The 22,315-nt window shown below is 36.5% G+C and overlaps 1 protein-coding gene and 1 long non-coding RNA gene across 5 annotated transcripts in view; one reads left to right on the top strand and one right to left on the bottom strand.

The window, feature by feature from the left end:
- Positions 1-22,315, top strand: part of ARHGEF4 (Rho guanine nucleotide exchange factor 4) — a 268,556-nt gene that overhangs the window by 140,244 nt on the left and 105,997 nt on the right. For all 4 annotated transcript variants that reach the window (XM_057550758.1, XM_057550755.1, XM_057550756.1 and 1 more), the window contains one exon: positions 12,797-13,093. In XM_057550758.1, coding sequence (XP_057406741.1) covers positions 12,797-13,093 — 297 coding nt within the window. The remainder of the gene's footprint in view (positions 1-12,796; positions 13,094-22,315) is intronic.
- Positions 1-22,315, bottom strand: part of LOC130708667 (uncharacterized) — a 66,299-nt gene that overhangs the window by 21,860 nt on the left and 22,124 nt on the right. The window lies entirely within an intron of this gene.

Genomic DNA, 22,315 nt, shown 5'->3' on the forward strand with positions numbered 1-22,315 from the left:
AGGGCTCTCTTCCTGGTTTGCAGGCAGTCACCTTTCCAGTCTTATGTTTATGTGTTTAATCCATTTCAAGTTAATTTTGTGAGTAGTGTAAGATGGGGTCCAATTTCATTTTTCTGCATGTGGTTATTTAGTTTTCTAGATAGATATCCTTTGTTGAAGTGTATCAGGGTAATTCTGGCCTTGTAAAATGAATTTGTAAGTATTCTCTCTTCTTCAATTTTTTGGAAAGTTTAAGAAGAATTGGCATTAATTCTTATTTAAATGTTTGGTAGAATTCTCCATTGAGACCAACTGGCTGTGAGCTCTTTTGTGTTGGGAAATATATGATTTGGTCTGTTCAGATTTTCTATTTCTTCATGATTCAGTCTTGGTAGGTTGTATGATTCTAGGAATTTATCCATTTTCTCTAGGTTATTCAATTGGTCACATATAACTGTCAATAGTAGTCTCTGATGATCCTTTTTATTTCTGTGGTATCACCTGTAATGTCAACTCTTTCATTTCTGATTTTATTTATTTGAGTCTTTTCTCTTTATTTCCTAGTTAGTCTAGCTAAAGGTTTGTCAATTTTGTTTATCTTTTCTAAAAAATAACTTAGTTTCATGACCTTTTCTATTGTTTTTCTGGGCTCCATTTCATTTATTTATGCTCTGATCTTTGTTATTTCCTTCCTTCTGATAATTTGGGCTCCGTTTGTTGTTGTTCTTTTTCTGGTTCCTTGAGGTATAAAGTTATGTTGTTTATTTGAGATCTTTTTTCTTATTGTAGGTATTTATCACTGTAAATTTCCCTCTAAGAACTGCTTTTGCTGCATCCCCTAGGTTTTGGTGTATTGTGTTCCATTTTCATTTCTTTCAAGGTATTTTTATTTCAATTTTTATTTCTTCTTTGACCCATTTGTTGTTCAGGACTGTGTTTAATTTCCATATACTGATATTTTTAAATTTTTCAGTTTTCCTTCTGTCATTGATTTCTAGTCAAACTATTGTCTAGAAAGATATCTGGTAATATTTCAATCTTCTTAAATTTCCTAAGACTTTTTTTGTGACTTATCTTATGATCTATCCTGGACAATGTTCTGTGTGTGCTTGACAGCAATGTGTATTCTGCTGCCATTGGATGGAATGTTATGAATATGTTTGTTTGATCTATTTGGTCTAAAGTATAGTTCAAGTCCAACATTTTCTTATTGATATTCTGGATGACCTATCTATTGTTTAAAGTAGGATACTGGAGTCTCCTACTATTGTATTATTTTCTACTTCTCCCTTCAGATATGTTACTTATCACCTTAGTATATTTAGCTACTCCAGCGTTGGGTGCTTTATACTTATGACTGTTATATCTTCTTCATGAATTGAGCCTTTACCATTAAAAAATGACCTTTACCTCTTACTACAATTTTTAGCTTAAAGTTTATTTTGTCTGATATAAGTATAGCTACCCTGCTCTCTTTTGATTTCCACGTGCATGGAATACCTTTTTTCATCCCTTCTCTTTGAGCCTATGTGACCTTAAATCTGATTGAGTCTCTTGTAAGCAGCATATATTTCTTTCTTTTTTAATCCATTCAGCCACTCTCTGCCTTCTGATTTGAGAGTTTAATCTATTTACATTTAGAGTATTTACTGATAGGAAAGGACTTATTAATCCCATTTTGTTAATTGCTTCCTGGATGTTTTGTAGTTCCTTTGTTCCTTTCTTCCTCTCTTTCTGCCTTCCTTTGTGAATGGATGATTTTTCATAATGGTATGCTTTGATTCCCTTCTCTTTATCTTTTTTGCATCTACTATAGGTTTTTGCTCTGAGGTTAACATGAGGCTTACATAAAACATCTTATAGGTAAAACATTCTCTTCTATGCTGATAACAACTTCAAGCATATACAAAACCCCTACGCTTTTATTCACTCCCCCTTTACGTTTTTGATGTCATAATTTACTTATTTTTATATTGTATTTTTATTAACAAATTATTGTAACTTTAGTTAATTTTAATACTCTTGTCCTTTAACTTTTATACTGGATTTAAATGGTTAATGCACCACAATATTACAGTATTAGAGTATTCTGAATTTGACTATATCTTTAACTTTACCAGTTGAAGTGTACCAGTGTATTGTACATTTTCATATGTTTTCATGTTACTAATTAGCATCCTTTCATTTCAGCTTGTGGAATTCCTTTCTACATTTCTTGTAAGGCAGGTCTAGTGTTGATCAATTCCCTCAGCTTTTGTTTTTTGTGGGAAAGTCTTTATCTCTCCTTCATTTCTGAAAGATAACTTTGCCAGGTAGAGTATTCTTGCTTGGCAGTTTTTTACTTTCAACACTTTGAATATATCATCCCACACTCTTCTGACCTATAAAGTTTCTGCTGAGAAATCCGCTAGTAGCCTTATGGTGGTTCCCTTGTAAGTTACAAGCTTCTTTTCTCTTGCTTCTTTTAAGATTCTCTCTTTGTCTTTGATTTTTAACAATTTTGTTATAATGTGTCTTGGAGAGGATCTATTTAAGTTGATTTTGTTTGGTGACTTGTAAGGTTCATGAACTTGGCTATCCAAATCTTTCCCTATATTTGGGGAATTCTCAGCCATTATTTCTTTAAATAAGCTTTCTGCCCCCACTCTCCCTCTCTTCTCCTTTTGGAACTCCAATAATTCACAAATTGGTTCTTTTGAGGTATCTGATGGATCATATAGTTTTCCTTCACTCTCTTTCACTCTTTTTTCTTTGTTCTCCTCTAACTGGATAATTTCAGAGTTCCTGTCTTCTGTCTCCCAGATTCTTTCTTCTGCTTGATCCATCCTGCTGTTGATGCTTTCTATTGCATTTTTCATTTCATACGTTGTATTTTCCACTCGGAATTTCTGTTTGGTCCTTTTAATTTTTTTAGATATAACTGACATACAACATTATATTAGTTTCAGATGTACAACATAATGATTCAGTATGTGTATATATTGTGAAATGATCACCACAATAAGTCTAATTAACATCTGTCACCATACATAGTTACAGAATTTTTTTTCTTGTCATGGGTTCTTTTAAGATCTACTCTCTTAGCAACTTTCAAACATGCAATACAGTATTATTAACTGTAATTGTCCTGGTGTATATTATATCCCCATGGCTTATTTATGTTATAGCTGGAAGTTTGTACCTTCTGACTCCCTTCACTTCTTTCACCCACCTCTCCATCCCCCATTTCTGGCTACCACCAATTTGTTCTGTGTATCTATGAGCTTTTGTTTTTAGATTCTACATATAAGTGAGATCATAAAATAAATCATAAATCTTTCTATGTCTGACTTATTTTGAAAACTTAGTATAATGCATTCAAGGTCCATCTATGTTGTCACAAATTGCAAGATTTCATTCTATCTTATGGCTGAATAATATTCCATTGTGTATATATATACCACATTTTCTTTATCCATTCATATATCAATGACACTTTGGTTGTTTCTATATCTTGGCTATTGTAAATAATGCTGCAGTGAACACAAGGGTGCATGTATCTTTTCAAGTTAGTAATTTCATTTTCTTTGAATACCCAGAGGTGGAATTTCTGGTTCAGATGGTAGTTCTAATTTTAATTTTTTGAGGAACTTCTATACTGTTTTCTGTAGTGACTGTACAAGTTTACATTTCCACCAACAGTGCACAAGGGTTCCCTTTTCTCCACAACCTTGCCAACACTTGTTATTTCTCATCTTTTTGATGATTCTGACAGGTGTGAGATGATATCTCATTGTGGTGTGGATTTGCATTTCCCTGATGATTAGTCTGTTGAGCATATTTTCATGTACCTGCTGGCCATCTGTATGTCTTCTTTGGAAAAGTGTATATTCAGGTCTTTAATCAAATTGTTGTTAGGTTTTTTTGTTTGTTTTTGAGCTGTATGAGTTCTTTATATATTTTGGATATTAACCCCTTATCCAGTATATTATTTGCAAATACCTTCTCCCATTCAATAGGTTATCTTTTCATTTTGTTGATGGTTTCCTTTGCTGTGCAGAAACTTTATAGTTTGATATAGTCCCACTTGTTAATTTCTGCTTTTGTTCCTTTGCGTTTGGTGTAAAATCCAAAAAAATCTTCACCAAAACCAATGTCAAGGAGCTTACTGCTTATGTTTTCTTCTAGGAGTTTTATGGTTTCGGGTTGTACATTCAAGCCTTTAATCCATTTTGAGTTGATTTTTGTGTATGGCACAAGATATTCTTTTGCATGTGGTTGTCCAGTTTCCCAACATCATTTATTGAAGAGACTGTCCACCCCACCATATATTCTTGGCTCCTTTGTCATAAATTAATTGCTCATACATGAGTGAGTTTATTTCTGAGCTTTCTATTCTGTTCCATTGATCTATATGTCTGTTTTTATGTCACTAATGTTTTGATTACAGTACTTTGTAATATAGTTTGAAATTAGGAAGCACAATGCCTCCAGCTTTGTTCTTCTTTCTCAAAATTGCTTTGTCTATTTGGGGTCTTTTGTGGTTCCACACAAATTTTAGGATTATTTGTGCTATGTCTGTGAAAAAAGCTATTGGAAATTTGATAGGTATTGCATTGAAACTGTAGATTGCTATAAGTAGTGTGGCCATTTTAACAATATTAGTTCTTCTAATCCACGAGCACAAAACATCTTAACATTTATTTGTGACATTTATCGTCTTTGATTTCATTCATCAAAGTCTTATAGTTTTCAGTGAACAAGTCTTTCATCTTCCTAGTTATATTTATTCCTAGGTATTTTATTCTTTTGATGCAATTGTAAATAAGATTGTTTTCTTAATTTCTCTTCCTGATAGTTTGTTATTAGTGTATAGAAATGCAACATATTTCTGTATATTTTGTATCCTGCAACTTTACTGAATTCATTTATTAGTTCTAAAAGTTTTTTGGGGGAGTCTTTAGGGTTTTATATATATAACATCAACTCATCAGCAAATATGACAGTTTTACTTCTTCCTTTCCAATTTGAATGCCTTTTATTTCTTTTTCCTGCCTAATTTCTGTGGCTAGGACTTCCAATACTATGTTGAATAAAAGTGATACAAGTGGGCATCTTTGTCTTGTTCCTGATCTTAGAGGAAAAGCTTTCAACTTTTCACCATTGAATGTGATGTTTGCTGTGGGCTTGTAATAGATGGTGTTTATTATGTTGAGGTATGTTCCCTCTATACCCACTTTGTTGAGAGTTGTTTGGTTCTTTTTTAAATTAATGATTTTTATCTTTGTTAAACTTCTCATTTTGTTCATGTATTGTTTTCTTGATTTTGTTGAATTATATTTCTGTGTTTTCCTGGGGCTCACTGAGTTTCCTTAAAAACTATTTTGAATCTTTATCAGGTAAATTGCAGACTTCTATGTCTTTGGGATAGGTTACTGGAATATTACTGTGATCTTTGGTGGTGTCATGATTCCTTGATTTTTCATGTTCCTTGATTTTTTGTGTTGCTGTCTTCAAATTGAAGTAGCAGTCTCCTCCTCCAGTCTTTTCTAACTGCCCTCAGGAGAGAAATACCTGCTGTCAGGCCTGCTAGTGATTCTGAGGCTTTCTCAGACCTTCTATGAACATACCTGTTCCATGCTTCTACTCCCTCTTCTGGAAGATTTCGTAAATTTTTATGCCTTCTACTGATCCTGCAAAGCACCAGCTGGTGTGACAGTCTCCCTTTTGTTTTCTACAAGGTGGCACTAAAACTCAAATTTGTGTTTTCTTCCAAACCTACAGATTCAGGCTGGTTTTACTCAGGTGCTCACTAGCCAGCCACTTTTTCCATCTTTTTTATTTCAGCCTACCTATATCATTATATTTGAAATGAGTTTCTTATAGCCCGCATATAGTTGGTTGTGTTTTTTAATCCATTTTGCCCTTCTCTGTTTTTAATTGATCTTTTTATATATACTATTTACCATTTATATTTAAAGTAATTGTTAGGGCTTAAGTCTGCCTTTTTATTTTTCATTTTTTTGTTTCATATTTATCATTTCTGTGTTCTTTTTCTGCAGTCCTATACATTATTTGAGTATTTTTTAGAATTCCATTTTTATGTATTATAGCTTATTTGAGTCTCTTTTTATGATTTTTTTAGTGGTTGCTTTAGGTATTACATTGTACATATACAACTTATCACAGTCTACTGGTGTGGACACTTTACCAGTTCAAGTGAAATGTAGAAACCTTACTTCCCTTTAAATCCCTTTACCTTACTCTGTTTATAATTGTCTTAAATATTTCCTCTAAATAGATTGAGAACTACATCAGACAATGTTATAATTTTTGCTTTGAGCATCAAACATAATTTAGAAATCTCAAGAGGAGAAGGAATGTCTGTTGTTTTTACCCATATTTTTACTCTTTACATTGTCCTTTTTTTCCTGATGTTTGTTGCAAGATGCTTTCTTTTATCATCTGTTTCAAAACTTCCTTTAGTCATTTTTTTTTTTAAAGAGAGCAGTTGCTTGAGGATAAACAGCTAGTTTTTTTTTTAATTAATTAATGTATTTATTTATTTATGGTTGTGTTGGGTCTTCGTTTCTGTGCAAGGGCTTTCTCTAGTTGTGGCAAGCGGGGGCCACTCTTCATCGTGGTGCACGGGCCTCTCACTATCGCGGCCTCTCTTGTTGCGGAGCACAGGCTCCAGACGCGCAGGCTCAGTAATTGTGGCTCACGGGCCCAGCTGTTCAGTGGCATGTGGGATCTTCCCAGACCAGGGCTCGAACCCGTGTCCCCTGCATTAGCAGGCAGATTCTCAACCACTGCGCCACCAGGGAAGCCCCTTTAGTTATTTTTTAAAGGTATATCTGATGGCAACAAATTCTCTCAGTTTCCTTCTCTGAGAGTGTCTTGATTTTTTCCTTCATTTCTAAAGAACATTTTCACTGGATATAGGATTCTACATTAACAATTGTTTTCTTGATGAGTGACTCTTGAAAAATGTTGGGCCACTTCTTTCTGGTCTTCATGGTTTCTGATGATGTCATTTAAATTGCTTTTCCCTTACAGGAAAGGTGTCTTTTCTATCTCACTGCTTTCAACATTTGTCTTTTTTGTCCTTAGATTTCAGAAGTTTGATTATGAAGTTTCTTCATGTAGATTTCTTTGAGTTCATCTAATTTCAGATCTGTAGATTTATGTCTTTTGCCAAATTTTGGAAAATTTTAACTCTTATTTCTTTGACTACATTTTCACCCCCACTTACTTTCTTCTCTCTTTTTTGGATTCCAGTACCCTAGTGTTTGATCTTTCTTTCTTTCACAGATCCTTGAGCCTTTTTTTTTTCAGTCTGTTTTCTCTTTTTTGTTTATATTATGTAATTTCTATTGTTCTATCTTCAAGTTCAGTGATCCTCTGTCCTCTCCATTCTCCCATGAGCCCATTCATTGAATTTTAAAATTTCAGTTATTGCATTTTTCAGTTTTATAATTTCTAGTTAGTTATTCTTTATATCTTCTATTTTATTGTTAAGATTTTCTATTTTCTGAGATCTATTTTTTCATTTGTTTCAAGAGTATTTGTATTTCTTGTTGAAACATTTTTTGATGGCTACTTTAAAATCTTTGTCAGATAATTCCAGCATCTCCTCAGTGTTGGCATCTGTTGACTGTTTTTTCTTATTCAAGTTGAGATTTTCTCCAATCCTGGTATGACTAGTGAATTTCTGTTTTATTCTGGATATTTGGGGTAGTATGTTTTCAGTCACTGTATCTTATTTAAATCTTCTGTTTTGCAGACCACTTCTAACACCACCCCAGTGGGGAAAAGTGGGCACTGCCTCATTACTGCCAGGTGTAGGTGAAATCCCAGGTTCCTTTTTTGGCCTCTATTGACAACCTGTTGCAGGAAGGGGTGTCTCATTACTGATGGGTGGGAACAGGAGTTGAGGTTCTCTACTATAACTCCACTGACACCTCCATGGTTCAGAGGGAGACTTGTTAATGTTCCCCATGGGGTAGGAAGATTTTTTATTGCTAGATGGTGGTGAAAGTCCTGGCTTTCTACTGGGTCTCCTCCTACATCACCCCAGTGGGGCAGGGGAGGGATGCCTCACTGCCCTGTATGAAAGACACCATGGGAGAGAGCCCCATTACCACTGGAAGGAAATCAACATCCCAGCTACCCTCTAGGCCTTCCTGACACCATTTGGCTGGGAGAGAATTGTGCCTCATTATAGTTAGATGAGGTCAGAAGTTCCCACTCATGCTTTGGTGAGGAAGGCAGGGAATGAGGGGATTTTGCATGCTAGAGTAGGGCAGTTCTTATCTAAAAGTTTTCTGTCTTGCTAGTCTGCTCCTCTGGGTAGAGAAAGCAGGCTTTTGTTGGGACTTTATGCCTGTGCCTAGTGGTATTTCCAGGTTGCAAGATTCTCCAGGACCCATATATGAGGTATATATAAGTGGAATATATGATGCAAAGAAAACTTAGGGAACTCACTGGTGTGTTGTTCCTTGCATTCTAGGATCCCTAGCTGGTGTACCTTCTACTCTCTACCATCCAGAGTCTTCATATTTTTGTTTCATATATAATGTCTCAAGATTTTAGCTGTACTTAGTGGGACAAATAGGGAGAAGTATGTCAGCCAGTCTGCTATCCCAGAATCTGGATCCTCTTGTTCAATTATTCAAAACTATAAGTGTCTGGTGTTTTAAGTTGGCTGGCAATTTGAGGAGGAGAGAGGGGAAATGAAAAAGAGAGTATGCATAGTAACTAGGCTGAACCTGCTAGGGGAGGTTACCTGAGGGCCACACTTTCACACAGACTTTAAACCAAAACCTCTGTATGTTTCCCTAGGACTTGCCCCAGTCCTGCATAGTCTCTGATAACTCCTTTCCTTTAGATAGCGTCCTATGCTGGGCTAAATCATTTGCCCTTTCTGCATCCACTTACCCTGTGCTATACAGTAGGTCCTTGTTTATCTGTTTTATGTATACGATAGTAGCGTGTATCTGTTAATCTGAAATCCCTAGTTTATCCCCTGCCCCTTTCCCATTTGGTAACCATGTTTGTTTTCTATGTCTGTGAGTCTATTTCTGTTTTGTAAATAAGTTCATTTGTACCATTTTTTTAGATTCCACATATGAGTGATATCATATGGTATTTCTTTCTCTGTCTGACTTACTTCACTTAGTATGACTAGGACCATCCATATACCATCTACTTTTAATCTATGTAAAGAAAGCTTATGCATTTATATGTCTTTATCACCTGGAGAGCTGGGACTCTGTTTTGTACATCTTCAAGTTCCCATTGCTTAAAAAATTCCATGGCAGCAAGCTTCGTTCTCTTCTCTGCTGAATCTCTAGCATTTGCAGTGCTGTCTGGCATATACCATGTGCTCAAGAAAGACTTGAGAAAGTCAGGAAGTTGACTACCTATTGGAACTTTTCTTTATTCTGAAAATTCTCATTTCATAAGACAATGCATACATACCTTGCACTATGTGGTAATGGATTTTGATCTGCCTTGCCTGTGTTGGCTGATGGAATGACATTAAACACATTAGGAGAGCACCTTGTTCATTTGTGGGTAACAAGGTTTCTTTACTGGGATGCAAGCTGAATAAATTGAATCTGTGTTGCCCAACACTACAAAGAGAATTTGTAGAAATTTCTCCCAATAAAAATGAAAAAAGCCTCCCCAAAATAATGAAAAATCATAGAATGAGTTTAATGCTAAGTAGTATTTTTGTAGTGACGTTCTCAGGTGGGATCTGAAAACAAATCATTCCGGAGAGATAGGACTCCATCACCACCTCAGCCATCTCAGCCCTGTCTACTTATTAACAAAAACAATAATATTGGCTACTATATATTGATGTATTGAATGTGCAACAGGCATTATACTATGTGTTTTATGTGTACTATCTCATTTAATTCTCATAACATTTCTGAGAGTATTAGTATTCCCATTTTACAGATGAAGAAACAAAAGGGGATTAAGGAAACTTAATTGCCCAAAGTCACACTGCTGGTAAGAGCCAGAGCCAGGATTCAAACTCAGCTTACCTAACCCCAAAGTCTGCTCCCTGACCCTCCACCCTAGGACACACAGGAGCACCAGAACAGCCTGATCGCCTTGCCTCTCTCTTATTTGCCTGTCTCTCTAGCACACTGATTCTCAATCGGAGAATTCCATTGCATCGGATTCCCCTAAGTGGGCATTTCCCACCCCCCAGAATTTCTAATCTGCAAGTCTTGATGGGGTTTAGAAGTCTGCAGCTCTAGCAAGTTCCCAGGAGTAGGAGTTACCTGTTGCTGTAGAACCAGCTGACTAAGCTTGGGCTCATGGTCTCTCACAGGGCTGTAGTCACTGTGTTGGCAGGGGCTGCACTCAGCTCAAGGTCGGACTGCAGGATGTCTTGTTTCCACACTCGCTCAGGTGGCTGTTGACAGGCCTCAGATCCCCGCTGGCTGTTGGCTAGAGACATCAGTTCCTTGCCACGTGAGCCTTTCTATGGCCCTGTTCACAGTATGTCATCTGGCTTCTCCCAGAGCAAGGGGTCCATGAGAGGCACCCCCAAATGGAAGCCACAACCTTATTATGACCTAATATTGGAAGTGATATCCCGTCACTTCTTCCAAAGTCTATTCATTAGAAGTGAGTCACTACGTCCAGCTCACACTCAAGGGGAGGAGCTCATAGAAGAGCCTCCATCAAGGTGGTGAAGTCTTTTGATGGCCATCTTAGAGGCTGCCCACCATACTGGGTGCTGCTGGTGGTTTTACAAATACTGCTCTAAATAATGGCCTTAGAACAAAGACCTTTTTTCCTGAGAAAATCAAAGTTCCTTGGTAAGTAAGTGGATATATTGCCCTAGTAGCACCCCCAAGGTGGAGAAATTGGAAGGGAGAGCTCTTTTCCATCAGAAAGGCAAAAGGACACTTAGGACACCATTCACCAGCCAGAATTCTCTCTAAAGGCCCATAACCAAGCTATGAAAATGATAATGTTCTAAAATTCTGATAAAGAAAAAGTTGAGGATAAAACTATCACTGATGGCATCAAGAGGTCCCAGCCAACAACTCCGGTACAGGCTGGCAGAAACCTAGGGGATGGTGCATTGAAAAAGTCCAAGTTTTCTTTTGTTTGAAAATAAGTGAGCTCATCTCTAGTGGCAGTAAGCGCGTTCCTGTGGAAGCCCCAGCTTGAGGGTGGCTTGGCTTCCTTCCAGGCAGCTCTATGTCATTTACTCATTGAAAGCCTTAGGAGGACAGCTTCTTTATGTACTGTACATAAAATGCACACAGAGAGTCTCACATAAAGATGTGCTCATTAACATCCATTCCCTCTGCGGGGACTTTGAGAGTTATAAACGAGTCTAAGGTGTGGTCCTTGCTTAGTTATGGAGTTGTTATTTCCACCTATGAAACAGCAGGAATTTTTACAATGTAGAAGCGTGAAAAGAACATGGGATTTAGAATCAGAAGAATACAGCTGACCCTTAACAACGCGGGGGTGAGGAGCGCCTACCCTCTGTGCAGTGGAACATCTAAATATACAGTAACTTAACAGTCAGCCCTCCGTATCCACAGTTCCACATCCAGAGATTCAACCATCCATGGATCCTATTTGCTATTGAAAAAAATCTGCAAGTGGACCCATGCAGTTCAAACTCATGTTGTTCGAGGGTCAAATGTATAATGACACACAGAGCTGTGTGAACTCAGGCAATCACTTAAGCTCTCTGAGTTTCTATTACCTTATTTATAGGATATGGATAATATGCCAGCTGCTTCTAGCTCACAGTGGAGTTGAGGGGAGGGAACTAAGTAAAAGCACTTTTTAAACTTAGAGCAATATTTGGGTGCTAAAAAAATACACAGTGATTCTCGACTTTGGATGCATGTTAGAATCACCTGGCAAGCTTTGAAAAGTCCCAGTTCCCAGGCTGTACACCAAACCATTATGTACTAATTATGTCTCCCCTTCTTCCTCTGCCTCCTTCTCTTTCTCCATATGTGTGTGTGTGTGTGTGTGTGTGTGTGTGTGTGTGTGTGTATGTACATAGCCTCTTGAAATAGTCAAGAGAAATTTCACTTGTGTTTCCACCAAATCGTATACACAAAGTGCTTGGGGATGACATTTCAAAGAGGTGCTGTGAAGGAGGTGTCCACTGGGATGGGACTGGGGATGGAGGGGATGGAGGGTCATTAGACTCAAAGAACAGATGGGAAGAAAGGTTTCCTCTCCCAGGGTGATGGGTTGATTTCAAAGGACAGAGAGATGGATGGTTGTGCAACACGAAGACAAAGTATTCTGTCAGTGTGGACAAATTTTACTTTGAAATTCAGTTAGGTTGCCTGAGTGGATAACTGCAACCCGGGACAAAGTGAAGGCAGCACAGGCGCCTAAGGAAGGTGCAGCCTGAGTACATCTAGTTAATGTCCGTGCCAAGACAGAAGGAATAACAAGTGCCTGAGTGTGTTTCTGTTCAAATTCTGTTCTCAGGCAGTATTGTTTAGGCAAGAGCTTTTTGCCCCAGCCACTCACCCTTAAGAAGTGTTTCTAATGAGCATGCCAAGCTCAGTAATTACTTTCAAGACCTAATTCTTTGATCAAGGTAGAAGACTTGATTTTTTTGAAATAGTCTTGAAAGTAGAAATTTTAACAGAAACAAGGTTTGGTTTGTTTCTAATCTTCACATTTTCCAAAATTACTGTGAACAAAGTACTTCACCGGCATCTGTATTTTAGGGATTAACCAAAACATGGGTTTATACCCCAAAGAAACTAAACAGAGAAAGGACACTGTGCTCACTTGCTATGTTCTCCTCTCTGTTCTCTAGAACCACATGCCGTGGGAAGAACAACCAGGCAAGAAGCCCAGTTGCTCCCGCGGTCTGAAAGCTTTTCACACTGAGCCAGCTCAGGGGCCGTTCTCCACTGCTGAGACGGGGACGTGGACCCTCCCCTTCGTCTCCACAGAGGACGTCCCCAGGGAGACTCCTTCACAACCCAGGAGCATCTCTCAGCACTCACACATCAGTTTAGATGACCTGTGGCTGGAGAAGATGCAGAGGAGGAAGTTGAAGAAGTTGGCCCAGTTTGAAAGGAAGATGCATGCATGTAAAGATGGAGTCCAAGTAAGCTGCTCACATGCCATCGTCATCAGACTTGGCCTGGTACCCCCTCTTCCAATGCAGCTGCTTGCCTTTCCTGCCCCCTGCCCACCTCTGCCCTATACAGCCTGCAGGAGAGACACTGCATAGTGATGTGTCTGAGAGCCACAGAGGCAGAGGCTCCCTCTTCCGTCTCTGCAGTCTGGCCCTGTGCAAGGCAATGGGGCAGAACTGAAGAAGGCGGGGCCTGTCCTCAAGCCCTTTCCATAGGAATTACCATTCAGGGAGGACCCACTCTGTGTCGAACACTGTGTTAGACACTGGACAGCATTAGCTCTAATACTCATAAAGGTGCATGACATTCTGATATAACAGTCTTAAATTAATCAAACAAAATTATATAAAGAGAACTAGATTTTGTCTCTAGGGACATTTTGACACCATGGTTTTTACATGAAACTGTCAGCTGTTTAAAATGACTCAGTAGTTTATAAAGCATACCTTTTACCCAATCCCTAACTCTGTTTCTTGTTCTTTCCCTTTATAAAATAGCAATTTTTTTATTATCAAGTATTTGTGAAATACACATCCCTGAGTCTCACCTCATCCCTGATACCCACCTTTATTTACTTTTTTCTGTTTCAGGTACTGTGTTTTTTTTTTAACATCTTATTGGAGTATAATTGCTCTACAATGGTGTGTTAGTTTCTGCTTTATAACAAAGTGAATCAGCTATACATATACATATGTCCCCATATCTCCTTCCTCTTGTGTCTCCCTCCCACCCTCCCTATCCCACTCCTCTAGGTGGTCACAAAGCACCGAGCTGATCTCCCTGTGCTATGTGGCTGCTTCCCACTAGCTATCTATTTTACATTTGGTAGTATTTATAAGTCCATGCCACTCTCTCACTTCATCCCAGCTTACCCTTCCCCCTCCCCGTGTCCTCAAGTCCGTTCTCTACGTCTGCGTCTTTATTCCTGTCCTGCCCCTAGGTTCTTCAGAACCTTTTTTTTTTTAGACTCCATATATATGTGTTAGCATTCGGTATTTGTTTTTCTCTTTCTGACTTACTTCACTCTGTATGACAGACTCTAACTCCATCCACCTCATTACAAATACCTCCATTTCCTTTCTTTTTATGGCTGAGTAATATTCCATTGTATATATGTGCCAAATCTTCTTTATCCATTCATCTGTCGATGGACACTTAGGTTGCTTCCATGTCCTGGCTATTGTAAATAGAGCGGCAGTGAACATTGTGGTACATGACTCTTTTTGAATTATGGTTTTCTCAGGGTATATGCCCAGTAGTGGGACTGCTGGATCGTATGGTAGTTCTATTTTTAGTTTTTTAAGGCACCTCCATACTGTTCTCCATACCACTTTTTTTTTAATCGAGGTGAAATTCACATAACATAAAATGACCCATGTTAAAGTGTACAATTCAGTGGCATTTAGTAGATTCACAAGACTTTGCAGGCCTTATCTCTACCTAGTTCCAAGACATTCTCATCATCTCAAAAGGAAACTTCACAACTATTAAGCAGTCACAACCCATTTCCCCTCCCCAGACCCTGGCAAGCACTAATCTGCTTTCCGTCTCTATGGATCTACCTATTTACCTATGGATATTTCATATAAATGGAATTACAGTGTGTGACCTTTTGTGCCTGACTTCTTTCACTTAGCATCATGTTTGTAAGGTTCTTCTCTGTTGTAGCATACAGCAGCACTTTGTTCCTTTTTATGACTGAATAATATTCCATTGTGTGGCTATGTTTGTTTTTGTTATCTGTTCATCCATTGATAGACAAAGGGTTGTCTCCACCTCTTGGCTACTGTAACTAGTGCTGTCAGGAACACTTGTGTATAAGCTTTTGTTTGTATACATGTTTTCTATTCTTTTGGGTATATACATAGGAGTGGAATTGTTAGGATACATGGTAATTCTATGATTAACTGTCTGAGGAGGTGCCAAACTGTTGTCTACACCATTTTACATTTCTACCAACAATGTACGAAGGTTGCCAGTTCTCCACATCCTCCCCGACACTTGTTGTTTTGTGTTGTTTCGTTTAAACTATACCATCCTCCTGGGTCTGAATGGTACCTCATTGTGGTTTGATTTGCATTTTCCTAGTGACTAATGTTGAACATATTTTCATACGCTTGTTGGCCATTTGTATATCTTTTTTGGAGAAATGTCTCTTCAAGGCTTTGGCCCATTTTTAAATTGGGTTATTTATCTTTTTGTGGTTCACTTGTAGGAGTTCTTATGTATGCAGATACTAGACCCCTATCAAATAAGTGATTTACAAGTATTTTCTCCCATCTGTACGTTGCCTTTCTTGACTTTCTTGATAGTGTCTACTGCTGCACAAAAGTATTTAATTTTGATGTAATCCAATTTATCTATTTTTTTCTTTTGTTGCTTATGAATTTAGTGTAATGCCCAATAATCCACTGTCAAATCCAAGGTCATGAAAATTTACTTTTATGCTTTCTTCTAAGAGTTTTTGTACCTTTTGCTCTTACCTTTAGGTTTTGTATTCATTTCAAATTCATTTTTGTGTTTTGTGTGAGGTAGAGTTCCAACTTCAAGCTTTTCCATGTGGATATTTTGTTACTCAGCACCACTTGTTGAAGAGACTATTCTTTCCCTCATTGAATGATTTTGACACCCTTGTAAAAAACCAAATGACCTTAGACGTATAGGTTTATTTCCGGACTCTCAATTCTATTCCACTGGTCTATCCATCTGTGCTTTTGCCAGTATCACACTGCTTTAATTACTGTAACTTTCTATTAAGTTTTGAAGTTGGGGTGTGTGAGTCCTCTGTGTTATTTTTCAAGATTATTTTGGCTATTTGCTGTCCCTTGTAGTTCCAAATGAATCTTAGGATCAGCTGTTTCATTTCTTGAAAAAAAAAAAAGGCCATTGTGATTTTGATAAGATTACATTGAATCTGTAGATCACTCTGGAGAGTATTGCCTTCTTAACAATATTAAATCTTTAAATCCATGAACACAGGGTGTTGTCTGATTTTTTAGGTGTTCTTTAACTGCTTTTCACAATGTTTTGTAATTTTCACTGTACAATTCTTGCACATCCTTGGTTAAATATTTCTTAGTTATTTTATTCGTTTTGATGGTATTGCAAATGGAATTGTTTTCTTAATTTCATTTTTGGGCTTGTTCATTGCTAGTGTATAGAAATACAATGGATATTTGTATATTGATCTTGTACCCTGCAAATTTGCTGAATTTATTATCTCTAAGAATATTTCTGTGTATTATTTAGAAATTTCTATATATAAGATACCCTATACATTTTAAAAAATTATATCTTTGCGTTTAATTTTCTTAGGGATTATTATAAATGGCATTGTGTTCTTAATTTTATTTAACACCAGTTGATTCTTAGTATATTGAAATATTGTTGATTTTTATGTGTTGATATTGTAGCCTGTGACCTTGCTGAATTCATTTATTGGTTCCAGGATTCTTTTTAAAGACTCCTTGGGATTTTCTATGTAGACAGTCATATCATCTACAGGTAGGGACAGTTTCATTTTTCCCTTTCTAATCTGTATGCTTTTTTTCCCTTGCCTTATTGCAGTGGCTAGGAATTCTAATACTGTGTTGACTAAGAGTGGGAAAAGTGGATATCCTTGCCTTATTCCCTGTCTTAATAGGATAAATTTCAATATTTCACTATTAAGTATGATGTTAGCTGTAGAGTTTTTATAGTACCTCTTTCTCAAGTTGAGGAATTTCCTCTCTACTCCTAGTTTGCTGAGATTTTTTTAAAAAATCATAAATGTGTGTTGGATTTTTTTCAAAAGCTTTTTCTGTGTCAATTGATGTGATCATTTTATGTTTTCTTCCCTAGCCCCTTGATATGGTAGATTATATTAATTGATTTTTTGGTATGTTGAATCAGCCTTCTCCACTTGGAGTAAATCCCACTTGGTCATGCAGTATATATGGAATGTATAATTTTTATACATTCCTATATTAATTTGCTAATATTTTGTCCAGATCTTCTGCATCTACACTCATGAGAGATATTGAGCTGGGGCTTTTGCTTTTGTACTATCTTTCCATAGTTTTGGTATCAGGGTAATATGCACCTCATAAAATGAGTTGGAAAGTAGTCTCTCCTTTTCTATATTCTTAAAAAGACTGTGTAAAATTGGTTTACTTTGCTCTGAAGTCTACTTTGATATCAATATAACCACTTCTTTTTTGATTAATGTTTACATGTACCTTTTTTCATCTTTTTACTTTCAACCTGTCATTGATTTGAAGTGAATTTCTTATGGCAGCATTGTTGGATCTTTTTATTTTATCCACTATGATTGTCTTTTAATTGGTATATTTTGACAGTTAACATTTGAAATAATTATTATGTTAGGGCTTAAATATGCCATTTTATTATTTGTTTTCTGATTGTTTCTTCTGTTTCCCAATACTCTTTTCTGTCAGTTACATGAACAATTTTTAGGATTCCATCATAATTTATTTGTGGCATTTTTGAATATATTGTTCTGTTTGGTTTTCATAGTGGTTGCTAAAAGTATTATATATATATATACATAACTTATCACAGTCTACTGTTATCAACACTTAACCACTTCCAATGAACTGTAGTAATCTTAGTTCCACCAAGGTTCATTTACCATCTCCACTATTAAAATACAATTGTCTGGTGATTTCTCTACATACATTTTTTTTGAAGTATGGTTGATTTACTTCCAATATTATGTTAGTTTCAGGTATACAACATAGTGATTCAATATTTTTATAGATTACACTGCATATAAAGTTATAAAATAATGGCTATACCTCTCTGTGCTGTACAATATATCTTTGTTGCTTATTATTTTATATATAGTAGTTTGTACCTCTTAATCCCCTTTCTCCTACCTTGCCTCTCCATCCACCCTTTCCCCACTGTTAACCACTGGTTTGTTCTCTGTATCTTTGAGTTTCTTTCTGTTTTTTGTTATATTCATTCATTTGTTTTATTTTTTAGATTCCGCATATAACTGAAAATATACAGTATCTTTCTTTCTCTGTCTGACTTATTTCACTAAGCATAATACCCTCAAGGCCCATCCACGTCATTGTTGCAAATGGCAAAATTTCATTCCTTTTTATGGCTGAGTGATATTCCAATGTATATATGTGCCACATCTTCTTTATCTGTTCATCTGTTGATGGACACTCAGGATGCTTCCATACCTTACCAATTTTGGACAATACTGCAATGAACATTGGGGTGCATATATCTTTTTCAATTGTTGTTTTTGTTTCCTTTGGATATATACCCAGGAGTGGAGTTGCTGGATCATATGGTAGTTTTATTTTTAATTTTTTAAGGAACTTCTATATTGTTTTCCATAATGGCTGTACCAATTTACATTCACCAACAGTGCACTAGGGTTGCCTTTTCTCCACATCCTCACCAACATTTGTTATTTGTTGTCTTTTTGACGACAGCCATTCTGACAGGTCTGAGGGGATATCTCATTGTGTGTTTTTTAATTAACTTTTTTATTGGAGTATAGTTGATTTACAATGTTGTGTTAGTTTCTGCTGTACAGCAATGTGAGTCAGTTATACATACACATATATCCACTTATTTAGATTCTTTTCCCATATTGTTCATTACAGAATATTGAATAGAGTTCCCTGTGCTATTCAGTAGGTTCTTATTAGTTATCTATTCTATATATAATAGTGTGTATATGTCAGTCCCAATCTCCCAATTTATCCCTCTCCCCCTATTCCCCCCTGGTAACCACAAGTTTGTTTTCTACATCTGTGACTCAACTTCTGTTTTGTAAATGGGTTCATTTGCACCAGTTCTTTAGATTCCACATATAAGGGATATCATATGATATTTGTCTTTCTCTGTCTGACTTACTTCAATCAGTATGACAATCCCTAGGTCCAGCCATGTTGCTGCAAGTGGCATTATTTTGTTCTTTTTTATGGCTGAGTAATATTCCATTGTAGATATGTACCACATCTTCTTAACTATTCCTCCTTTGATGGACATTTAGGTTGCTTCCATGTCCTGGATATTGTAAATAGTGCTGCATTGAACATTGGGGTTCATGTATCCTTTCAAATTATGGTTTTCTCTGAATATATGCCCAGGAGTGGGATTGCTGGATCATATGGTAGCTCTATTTTTAGTTTTTTAAGGAACCTCCATACTGTTCTCCATAGTGGCTGCACCAATTTACATTCTCACCAACATTGTAGGAGGTCATTGTGGTTTTGAAGTACACTCCCTGGCAATTAGTTGATGTTGTATTTTCATGTGCCTGCTGGCTATCTGTATGTCGTCTTTGGGAAAATGCCTGTTCAGGTCCTCTGCCCTTTTTTTAATTGGGTTGTTTAGGTTTTTTTGGTATAGAGTTGTATGAGCTGTTTATATATTTTGGATATTAACTGCTTATCAGACATTATTTGCAAATATCTTTTCCCATTCAGTAGGTTGCCTTTTCATTTTATTGATGGTTTCCTTCACTGTGCAAAAGCTTTTAAGTTTGATTAGGTCCCATTTGTTTATTTTTGCTTTTGTTTCCCTTGCCTAAGGAGACAAATCCAAAAAAATATTGCTAAGGCCTATGTCAAATAGTATACTGCCTATGTTTTCTTCTAGGAGTTTTATACTTTCTGATCTTACATTTAGGTCTTTAATCCATTCTGAGGGTTTTTTTTTAATGATGTGATGAAATGTTCTAATCTCATTCTTTTAAACATAGTTGTCCAATTTTCCCAGCACTACTTATTGAAGAGACTTTTTCCCCATTGTATATTATTAACTCCTTTGTCATAGATTAATTGACCATATTGCCTAGGTTTATTTCTGGGCTCTCTATGATGTTCCTTTGATCCACGTATCTGTTTTTGTGCCAATACCATGCTGCTTTGATTACTGTAGCTTTGTAGTGTAGTACGAAGTCAGAGAGCATGACACCTCCAGCTTTGTTCTTTTTTCTCAAGATTGCTTTGGCTATTCAGGATCTTCTGTGGTTCCATACAAATTTTAGGATTATTTATTTGTTCTTGTTCTGTGAAAAATGTCATGGGTATTTTGATAGGCATTGCATTAAATCTGTAGACTGCTTTGGGTAGTACAGATATTTTAACAATATTACTTCTTCCAATTCGTGAATATAGGATGCCTTTCCATTTATTTGTAACATCTCCAGTTTCTTTTATCAATGTCTTATAGTTTTCAAAGTATATGTCTTTCTTCTCCTTGGTTAAATTTATTCTTATGCATTTTATTCTTTTTGATGTGATTGTAAATGGGATTGTTTTCTTGCTTCTCTTTTTCATAGTTAATTATTAGTGAATAGAAAAGCAACAGACTTCTGTATATTAATCTTATATCCTACAACTTTATTGAATTCATTTATTCTAAAAGTTTTTTGGTGAAGACTTTAAGGTTTTCTATATATAGTATCATGTCATCTGCAAATATGATAGTTTTACTTCTTCCTGTCCAATTTGGATGCCTTTTTTTTTCTTGACTGACTGCTATGGCTAGGACTTCCAATACTGTGTTAAATAGAAGTGGTGAGAGTGGGCATCCTTGTCTTCTTCGTGATCTAGAAAGAAAAGCTTTCCAGTTTTCCCCGTTGAGTATGATATTAGGTGGGTTTGTCATAAATGGCCTTTATTATCTTGAGAAATTTCCCTCTATACCAACTTTGATAAGAGTTTTTATTGTGAATGGATATTGAATTTTGTCAAGTGCTTTTTCTGCATCTATTGAGAGATCATGTGACTTTTATCCTTCATTTTGTTCATTCTTATAGCCTTGGTTGTACAGGAGTCTTTCTGCCAATTTCCAGTTAGTTTTCAGTGGTAATTGTTCCACATGTAGATGTATTTTTGATGTGTTCATGGGGGTAGATGAGTTCCATGTCCTCCTACTCTGCCATCTTGATCAATCCCCTTATCCTTCATTTTGTTAATGTGGTGTATCACATAGATTGATTTGCAGATGTTGGACCATCCTTGCCTCCCTGGGATAAAAACCCACTTGATCATGGTTTATGATCCTTTTTAATGTATTTTTGAATTTGGTTTGCTAATATTTTGTTGAGGATTTTTGCATTTATATTCATCAGAGAAACTGGCCTGCAATTTCCATTTTTTGTAATGTCTCTGTCTGGTTTTGGTATCAGGGTAATGCTGGCCTCATAGAATGAGTTTGGGAGTGTTTTCTCCTCTTCAATTTTTTGGAATAGTTTGAGGATAGGTATTCAGTCTTCTTTAAATGTTTGGTAGAATTCCCCTGTGAAGCCATCTGGTTTTGGACTTTTGTTTGTTGGGAGTTTTTTGATTACCAATTCAATTTCAATACTAGTAACCAGTCTGTTCAGATTATGTGTTTCTTCCTGATTCAGTCTTGGAAGATTATATGTTTCTAGGAATTTATCCATTTCTTCTAGGTTGCCCAGTTTGTTGGTATGTAATTGTTCACAGTATTCTCTTATGATTGTATTTCTGTGATACCGTTGTAAATTGTCCTCTTTCATTTCTAATTTTATTTGGGTCCTCTCTCTTTTTTTCCTAATAAGCCTGGCTAAAGGCTTGTCAATTTTCTTTATCTTTTAAAAAAACAGCTCTTGATTTCATTGGTCTTTTCTGTTGTGTGTTTTTTTGGGGGGGGGGTCTCTATTTTGTTTATATCTACTCTGATCTTTATTATTTCTGTTCTTCTGCTGACTTTGGGTTTTGTTTGTTCTTATTCTTCTAATTCCTTTAGATGGTGGGTTAGGTTGTTTATTTGAGATTTTTCTTATATCTTGAGGTAGGCCTGTATCAGTATAAACTTCCCTCTTAGAACTGCTTTTGCTGCATCCCATAGATTTTGGAAAGTTGTGTTTTTATTTTCATTTGTCTCGGGGTATTTTCTTTTTCTTTTTCTTTTTCTTTTTTTTTTTTTTTTTTTGATGTGGACCAGTTCTAAAGTCTTTATTGTTTCTTACAATATTGCTTATGCATTATGTTTTGGTTTTTATGGCTGCAAGTCATGTGGGATCTTAGCTCCCTGGCTAGGTATAGAACCAGCACCCCCTGCATTGGAAGGCGAAGTCTTAACCACTGGACTACCAGGGAAGGTCCTGTCTTGGGGTATTTTCTGATTTCCTCTTTGATTTCTTGGTTGACTCATTGGGTTTTTAGTAGCATGCTGTTTAGTCTCTATGT

The sequence above is a fragment of the Balaenoptera acutorostrata genome, chromosome 8, assembly GCF_949987535.1.
Source record: "Balaenoptera acutorostrata chromosome 8, mBalAcu1.1, whole genome shotgun sequence".
Classification (NCBI taxonomy): Eukaryota; Metazoa; Chordata; class Mammalia; order Artiodactyla; family Balaenopteridae; genus Balaenoptera; species Balaenoptera acutorostrata.